The following is a 9,811-nucleotide window of genomic DNA, read 5'->3' as shown; positions in this document are numbered from 1 at the left end:
ATGAACTAGATGGTTGAATTGGAAGATATTATTATTGAGGGAGATTGCATTAATGCAATACGGTGGATGCAGAACTTCAATGACCATCAGAATAAAGTCCACTTTAGAGTTGATGGACCGAATATATCCTTCTTGATGGAGTTTAAACATGTTTTTTTCCAATATATACCTCGGGACAGAAAACGACCAGCTTATTATTGTTTCTATTTAGCTTTATTTGGTAGGTTTATTTTATATGATGTGAATAATACTGAGTTCCCCTCAACTTTGTTGTCATTGTTGTGGGAGGATAGCGATAGGGTATAGTTTACACAGGGTAGTTTAATTATATCTATTTTTACTTCATTTTTAATGCAAATGCAGATATTCATCTTTCTCTCTCTCTCTCTCTCTCTCTCTCTCTCTCTCTCTCTCTCTCTCCCCCCGGGGATCAAAGAAGTCAGGAAATCATTCTCCTGGGAAGTTCGCAGTGAATAAATCTAAAGGAAAAGCTTTGGATGCAGGTAAAGCTGGATCAGATGGATCTTTAGAAGGCCAGTGGGAGGTTAAGCCTAGTAACTTGGATTCCAAATTGGTGCAAAAGACAGCTAAGGGAGGTTTTGGTTCGACTAGAGCTTCTGGAAGTAAAATGGAGGGTTCTCCTCTTAAGGTGGATAAAGAGCTGAAATCGAATTTGGGTTTGAGTATGAGATATAACCCGACGTTCAATGGGATGAAATATTCGATGGAGGTGGAAAAGAATGATTATACTTTGGATTGTAGAGTAGCATAGAGGAGATGGTTGACGTGAAAGCTGCAACACTCGAACGGGATAGTTCGATGGAGGTAATTAATGATCTAGCTGATCGGAATAATGTAAGCTTTGATAATTTGGCTATGAAGGGAGGTTGTTCTACATCTGATGTTAGTTTACCTAGAGCAGATGTTGTAGGCATGATCGGAGAAGAGCTCAAATCCTCTAGTTTGGATAATCCGTTGAATAGAACTTTAGATGCTTATGGAAATGCTACTCTAGGCAAATCTATATAAAGCTTGGGGGATATTAATGGGAAGAGGGTGATTAATGGAACACCATTCTTGGTTGGAATTGGTAACACATGGAGGAAGTTGGAGCACATCCCAATCCTCCATCGTGAGGAGATAAATGCAATTTCTTCGGATGGGATCTCTGTTGAATCTCCCTATGATTGTGGGGGGAGACTTTCACTGTTTCCTAAATCAGGGTGAGAAGAAGGGCGGTAGAAGATATAGCTACTCAGAGGGGGCTCAAAAAATAGTTGAATTCCTGGTAGACAACGACTTGCATGATTTGGGTTTCTTGGGACCCAAATACACTTGGTCAAACAACAAGAGTGGTAACAGTAAAATTTGGGTGAGGCTTGATAGAGTATTAATGAATTCAGAAGGTCTTCGATTAGATTCATTGGCCATGGTAAAGCATCTCATTTGGCTTGCTTCAGACCATTGTCCGTTATTACTGAATTTAACTTCAAAAATGTTGAGACCTGGATGCAGATGGTTTAGATTTGAAGATAACTGGATGACGTATCCTGTAACGTGGAAGCTTATTTGGAAGAATTGGAATAAACAGGATTATGGGAAACCTAGAGAGGTTCTGAACCAAAAGTGCAACAGGACTCTTAAGGCGTTGTTTTTCTGGAGTAGAAATTGGTTAAAAGAGCTAGGTGAGCTGAAGATTTCCTTGGAAGGGCGTATTAAAGAACTATAAATGCTTTAGTGCTCTATTAGAGGGCTGAATGAAGATCAAGATCAAGAGCTCTGTCTGAAGGCAGTCAAATTGAATGCCACGTTGGCACAGATGACTACTTGGTGGAGGCAAAGAGCGAAGGAAAGATGGATTGAAGAAGGAGAAACTAATTCTCAATTCTTCCATTCGATTGCATCAGCTCGTAGGTGGGGTAACAAAATTGTCGAAGTCGAAAAATTGAGTGGAGATAGGATCACTGAACTAAAGCTTATTCAGGATGAATTCTATAATTTTTTTATGCATAAGTGGAAAGATAGGCAAGTTACTATAGAGAATTAGCCTATTTTTCAGAATGATGACAAGATCCTCAAACAATTGAATGAAAGCTTGGAGGTAGAGGTTACTGAATAGGAGGTACGACAAGAGGTCTTCAGCTTGGGAAATAATAGAGCTCCAGGGATTGACGGTATTACATCTTCATTCTTGAAATTTTATTGGGAAATCATTAAATTTCATGTTACCTGTGCTATTATTCATTTCTTTTGCACTAACTCCATATGTAAGAGCTGGAAAGAAACTTTGGTGGTTCTTATTCCAAAGACATAATGCCAATATGCCATCCAAATTTAGGCCAATTAGTCTTTGCCAATCATTCTATAAGGTAGTAGCCAAAGTGTTGATTAATTGACTCAAGCCGGTGTTGAGTAGCATTCACAACAAATAATAGGGGGCCTTCATTCCGGGGAGGTCAATCTCTAGTCATGGATTGAAGGCTCATGAGATGATGTGTAAATTTAAGTACTCAACCCAAAAATTTGGGCTGATGGCGCAAAAGGTCGATATGGAGTAAGTCATGGGAAACTTTGCAAAAAGTTATGATATTAATGGGATTCAAGGAGAAGTTCACTCTTTGGGTGATCTAGTGCATTACTAGGCCCCATTTTACACTCCGTATCAATGGGAGTAGTACATAATGGATTAATGCCATGAGCGGCCTTCTACAAGGATGCTCCTTGTCACCTTACCTATTTATTCTCTGTTCTAAACTTTTGACCAAAGATTTTAGGCAGAGAAGTGAACTGCTCAGGATTCAAGTAGTTAAGAACACAAAATAAATTTTAAACTTGCTGTATGTCGATGATATTCTAGTGTTTGCAGAACCTAGTCGGAGCAATGCCATTCAAATTATGGGATTATTAGATAATTATTGTGGTTAGACAGGTAAGAAGATCAATTGTGGGAAGTCGGACATTCTCTTTAACAAGAGGTGTCCAAACTGGAAGAGGAGGATGATTACAAAGATGATGGGGTATAGAAAGGTGAACTCTTTGGAGTGTCTCAGCCTACCCTTTGTAATGAGGAAGCTTGTAGCCACTGATTATTCAAAACGTTTTATAGAATGCACATTAAAAGACGACCCTGTGGGGGAAGAAACATTTATCTTTGGCGGGTAGAGCTCTACTGATAAAAATGTAACGGTTATATGTTCCCATGTATCTTAAGACTCATACTTATGTTCCTAATGGGGTCTTAAACACAATTGAGAGATTGGGCAGGCGATTCCTTTGGCAAAAAGATACAAACAGTAGAGGAATGCACTATGTTGGGTGGAAGGAGCTGTGCCAACTGAGGAGCCAGGGGGGACTTGTATTTCATTGTCTTACCCAATGGAAGGGATCTCTTCGTGCCTGTCTGGCATGGGATTTGCTCCAAAATTCTGATTCCTTAATGTATAATATGCTGATGACTAAACATGGGTTGAATCTATGGGGAAATATGCAGGGAAAGAATGTATCTATGTCTTTGAAGGTGATCCAAGATGGTGCAAGGGCTCTTTGACCTATATTAAGGTAGAAAATTATGAAAGGCCAACATAAAGTTGTGCTCTAGGATATATGGATTTTGGATCAGAAGATTGCTTTGTGGCCTACATTTATCAATATAGATAAGGTGGAAAAAGTCAAGGTGATAAACTTCTTGAATAGATCATTACATTGGAATGGGGAAATGGTTGAGCAATGTTTTGGGAAGATTATGACAAAAAAGATTATTTCTATTAGCACGAATAATGGAGAAAGTTTGGATTGTCCTGAACTTATTCATTCTCGGAGTGAAATGATGGTGGATTCCATGGCATATAGAGCTATTATGGGTACGGGAGACTACCAATATAGCTGGCTCAATAAACTTAAGCGTCACCCACATGAAAATTTCTTGTGGTGGAGACTGCTCATGGATGCAAATCTGACCACCTATTGGTTATTCTGCAGGAAGTTATCTGATACCCCTCTTTGTCCATGGGGATGCAATGTGGAAGAGACACTGGATCATTGCACTACTCAATGTGCAAAATTGAAGCAAGTGATTGCTAATATTGGAAAATGGGGATTTGTATCGCCCATTGTGAACTCCCTAGTTAAATTGATTTTACAACTCTCAAATTTTGATGAGAAGAATCCTAGTATGGGAAGGATATATTGCTATAATGTCTACCAGGTGTGGAGGGATAGAAATGATATGAAGAATCGATGGATGTGCAGGTCTCTGTCAGTTATAGCTGCTGCTGCGCTTTCACTCTTACCTAAACCTTACATATGGGCAATTCTGGAGCAATGGTGCACAAATAAGCCTATTGGGTTGCCTCCTCATAACCAATGCCCCTCGCCCCCCCCCAGTCGACCAATTACTGTTCCCATTAAGCTTTGTTTGGTATTTTTACTTTACATGATGTTAATAATGATGATTTTCGCTCAACACTTCTGTCATTGTTGAGGGAGGTTAGTGATAAGGTATAGATTTACATTTGATTTTTATTTCATTTTTAATGCAGAAGTTCAACTACCTCTCTCTTATTCTCTCTCTCTCTCTCTCTCCTATCTCTCTCTCTCTCTCTCTCTTCATCTCTCTCTCCTTCTCTCTTTCTCCTCTCTCTCTCTCTCTCCCCATATATATATATATATATCTTATTCTCTCTCTCTCTCTTCAGCTCTCTCCCTCCCTCCCTCTCTCCCTCTCTCTCTCTCTACCTCTCCCCTCTCCCCTCCCTCTCTCACTCTCTCCCCTCTCCTTCTCCCTCTCTCCCTCTCATCCTCTCCCTCTCTCTCTCTCCCTCTCTATAGGATTTCTCCTGGGAGAAAATTTTCTCTCGAAAAGGAGTTCTAACCACAACGATTTGATCGCTTTAGCTCATGGGATATGGTGGGGGGTGACCGGCAGTCACCCCCTCATCACTCCTCGAGTAGCAGTGGATGGAGAGATGCTGCTGGAGGGAACAGTGTTGGAGATAGGTTAGGTAAAAGTGATAGAGAGAGGAATGTGGTTGGGTGGAGTAGTTTGGGAGCTGATGTGGTAAATAGCGGAGGAGTTAGTAGTGAAAGGAGGCTTTTTTTTGTTGGCTTGGGCGGTATGGCTGACATTGGAGCTGAAGGGAAGCAGCTAGTCTATGTTCGATACCAGGTAAAGCTGGGGGAGCTAGATCGAATTGTTGTGTAGCTTCGAAGAAGGTTGTTGGTCAGGATGTGACATCTTATGAGGAGTTGGATGTTGAGACGAATACTGAGGGAAATGAGATGGTTGATCAGGATATTTCACTGCAGGATTCATCCGATCAGGATGAAGTTATGGAAATTATGGGTGGCTCTGAGGTTGAGTTTATTAAGGAGGTGGCTGATCGTGCTGGATCAATGGACCAAATAGTGGAGAACAAGGATGCTGCGGGTTCTGGTCCTCATGGTGGCATTGTCGTTGGTTCAGAGCAGGTTAGAATGTTTCAATATGATGAGAAGGTGATGCTTACCTCCAATGAACAAATTTAGGTGAGTAAAATTCTTGATAACCCAATGTTTGAACCACATAAAATTTAATTTACATTCGGTCATATTGGAGATCTGGGTATGGTTTCTTCGGGTTGAACGTCCAGGAAGTTATAATAGATATTGATCCTTTTAAGCCAAGAGTAAATTTTTGTGTTCTTGGTAATATATCTGAAGTGAAATGTGATGATTTGTTACTTAAGGGTCAACATTTAGATATTGCAAGCAATGATTTATTCAATGTTTCAAAATGAGCATCAGATGTTCGGAGAAATGCTTATACAGAGGATTTTTCTTCACAATAGCCTTTGCAAACTCATGGGCCTTCCAAGTTGGTTTAGAGAGAAGTTGATGAGATTGGGGCTGCAACTAACACTTGGAAAAAGCCTATGCTAGTTAAATTGAGTTTGTATGATGATGTTGGAAGCTTTCTGCGGGAGGATGGCTTGGTGACATTGGATTTGAATAAAGCTAGAGGGAATATTCCAAAGCTAAACAGGGCATTAGTTGGAATCCTGCTGAGATGTCGTCTACCATTTTGGGTTGTGTGAAATGAGCTCCAATGTAAATGGGGACATCTTGGTTTAACACAAATCACACCTATGGGGTCAGATAACTTCTCATGAAGAAAAGTGATGTTGATATGGGTGGAGCGGTTACCTACCAGGTACAAGGTGGTTTTTTTGAAAACATGAGTGATGAGGATGCATCCCCTTTGGTGAATTATGTTTAGTATTTATGCTAGAATTATAGAGATGCTCATGAGAAGGAGACGGTTAATTACTTATGACACCTCACTGGGGAACACGATGTTGTAGACCTCCTTAAGGGATCCACCGCTTTATAGAGTATAGAGGGTATTCAATCGTGCCACCCTGAGGGACAGAAACAATCGTAGGCCTCCGCATCATCATAAATAGGCCAATGGAAAGGCATATTAGATCCTACATATGATCAACTATTAAGGAAAGCGGCTCTGATAAGCGCACTCTGATGGGTGACTGTATGCACTACCTGATCATTGTTACGGGGTTTCCCCCAATCGATACATCAGCTCGAGTGGGTTTATTTATTATGCAATTTTGTATCCCACGGGAACAAGCCCCCATAGTTAATTACATCTCCGACTGGAGCCTAAAAGTACTCTAAATTAAGGATTTGATATTATTCTTCTCGAAAAGGAGGATTGGTACACAAAGGGAGACTAGGAAGCACATACTCATATAGAAAGAAGGGCTCAAGTGGCTTAGTCAACATGCACAGCTCATACTAACATCCAGAGAGATTAAGGCACCGAGAATAAAGTGAAGAAAAGAAATCATGCTCTCAAAACATACAAAGGGAATAGATGGAAGTGGTGTCATCCATGTGATGCAGATAGGTAGGATTTATAATCCCTGAAGAAAAAGAACTTACGTACCGATGAGGCATACTACGAGACACCGAATTTAGTAGCCTTGAACCCTAGATCTAAGATGGGTTTAGTTTATACCGAACACTAACACCCATATCCTAATTAATGTAATCTGCGATTATATCCTGCCTAAAAAGGAAAGCCAGCTCACCACCTAGGCGCATAAAATTCATGCTATCCAATCTTTATGAAGTATAGGTTGGCATATCAATTTTTAGAAGCATGGCTGACGTCTAGAGAGTTTACTAATTGGCCATAGACTTATATTGGGTGAATTCTCCTAGATAATGCAATTAAATTTTGATTAAGTTGATTTCTAATGAAGTGTATGTTGAGATTTTAAAAACAAACTTATAGAAAATAATTTTTAGAAAAGACTAAACTTCCCCATATTAGGTACCTCAACCTCATGGGCCAGATTATCTGTACTTTACCCACAAGGGAGGAAGTGTCTTATTAGAAGGGAGAGAGATGCAATAATATGCATACGACCCCAAAAGATTCTGACTATTCCTTAGGTCATTAAGTATATATGTTTTTTAATTCTTAAAATATTAATTTTTAATTACGAGTAAAAATTATTTTTTGTCCTAGAGAGCCTAACAAAAATAGGCCAAGCACATACAAGAAAGAAACCTAAAAAATATATGCATTTTTTATTGTTCACACAAAATAAACACCTCAATATCCACAAAACACAAAAAAGTAAAGTCCTATGTCCACGACAAGTGTCGTATAAGTACAATCCAGGGTCTATAGAAAAGTAATGATGGCCAGGTCCCACTGACAATAACCTAGATTCTAATCCTACTAATTGACACAAGTCTTAAAAGCAAGGCATTTCATCTTCAAGTCTTCGTCTTCAAGTGGATCATCCTTCTCTGGATCGTCTTCATCTGAATTGTTTCCTTCGAGCTCCGTAAGGTTCGTCCGACATAAGGGTACCCAAATTACTAAGAAATTTCCTATAAAGAGCCTTTCTTTTTCTCTTTGAGTACCAAGTGATTTGAAATGTCTCACTTTTGAAGACTTTCACAACTCTATGTATATATAAATTATATTACTTTAAAAAAAGAAAATCTAGACTTAAACGTCTACAAGATTATCCTAATAAAAATCTCAAGCAGTTCATATATCACATCTCAAGTAGTGAATATTTATGCAAAAAAGGTAAACACTCTTAGCCACGTACTTTTAATTGTTTTAAAGGGGGCTGAGCAGTCTCTTGATCATCTGCAAAAAATAATATTAGTTTTTAAAGCTTTAATTATTATTGCCCCCCCCCCCCTTTATTTTTGTGCTGCTTGAGCCCCACTTTTACTTTAGCATTGCATGAACGTGGCCACCTGCATAAGACTAGATTAGTATAAAAGCGGCCCAAGCCCATGGGTAGTCTTATGAACACATCATAGCATAATCAAAGTATAAAAAGTATGATAAAGTAAAGCACAATCACAGCACAACAGAGCAAAGCAAATCAATCAACACCCGTGCAACACATAATTACATCACATCATAGAAACAAAAAAGTAAATACTGACCCTAATCCAAGAGCTAGAAGCGGTGCCTTAACAAATCTATGTGTGTAGCTGTAGGCTTGTGTGGCTTCGAATAGCTCTTATGTCTGGTAATTAGTTCAAGTTGCCCTGAGTTCAGGTTTATTAAAGGTCTGAAAAGAAAACTTTTGTTAAAGTTTAAGTACTAATGGATTGTGGTACATTTTAATTAATTTAATTTTTTGATCCATTTTAATGCTTAGGGCAATGATCTTTGAAGTTCAAATTATATTAGTCAATTTTGGAAGGTCCCGGGTCCTCCTATATGCAAAGCTAAGGTGGTATAATAAGTCACTATTGAAACTAGGCTAGATTTGAGGGTTCTAACATTTTAATTAAATATTAGACCTTAAGAAGAGTAGTTATGCTTTGAGTTTGCTAGATTTCTAGTTTTCTAGGTTAAGTTATGAATTTCTGAAGTTTCAAACAATTAATGTTATATTAAAATTATTTAATAAGGGTGTTTTAGGGGTTTTGATCAAAATCAGCTCCAAATTATTTTGAATCTCCCCCAAAGGTCAGAAATGACCTAAAGAAGCATTCTCAAGTGTTTAGAGAAAATTTGGAATTTTTTATTATTTAATTAACACAAAAAGCTGGTTCTTAATTAAGGCTTAGATTAAAGTCTAATAAAAAGGCCCTAATTATCTAAGGTTAAGGAATAAATTTTAAAGAGTTTGAGGTATCATGAATAATTTTTTAAATTAAAATGGATTTATCAGAATTTACTGAAGTTATTGGGGTCTTTATTATGGGTAAATTAGGGTTTGTTGATTAAAGGATTTAAAGGGTCCTAAAAATTCCTAAAAAAATCTGAGAGGTTTAAGATGTTACTAAGTTCAATTATTCAAAGTTTCATGTTAATTAGGGATTTATCCTAACCCCTAAAATTTTTCCTCCTTAGAGTGTCATTACGTTAAATGAGTTTAAAATCAAAGTTAATGACTAACCCTTAAGATAACATGTAGGGAGTGTATAAATAAAGTAAACACACAAATCCTAGGATCTAAAAGGGTCTAAGCTAAGTGCTCGTGAGTCGTATACATGCAAAAGATGATAAAATGAAAACTAAGCATGATTATCGGTGTGATTAGTGGATGATTGGAACTCAACCACTCACTAGTCTCCCTCCCCATGAACGCTATTCATACGCACAATCAATGTTTAAAAATTCAAGATCTCTCAAAATTAGGGTGATTTAATAAATATATGATTTAAAAATATTTTGAAATACATATATATTAAATAAATAAATATATAGAGTCAAAATAAGGTAATTTAAAATAATTCAAATCATGTAAGCATATGGGAGATCCACTGA

At 38.0% G+C, this 9,811-nt stretch overlaps 1 protein-coding gene across 1 annotated transcript; it reads left to right on the top strand.

Moving 5' to 3' along the window:
- Window positions 1–1,159: 1,159 nt before the first annotated feature.
- On the top strand, window positions 1,160–1,729 carry LOC110116137. The gene has a single exon (XM_020849610.2). It carries the CDS (start codon window positions 1,160–1,162, stop codon window positions 1,727–1,729), a length of 570 nt encoding a protein of 189 aa, XP_020705269.2.
- The last annotated feature ends 8,082 nt before the right edge of the window (window positions 1,730–9,811 follow it).

The sequence above is a fragment of the Dendrobium catenatum genome, unplaced genomic scaffold, assembly GCF_001605985.2.
Source record: "Dendrobium catenatum unplaced genomic scaffold, ASM160598v2 fragScaff_scaffold_1595, whole genome shotgun sequence".
Classification (NCBI taxonomy): Eukaryota; Viridiplantae; Streptophyta; class Magnoliopsida; order Asparagales; family Orchidaceae; genus Dendrobium; species Dendrobium catenatum.
This window is presented reverse-complemented; position numbering and strand designations above follow the sequence as displayed.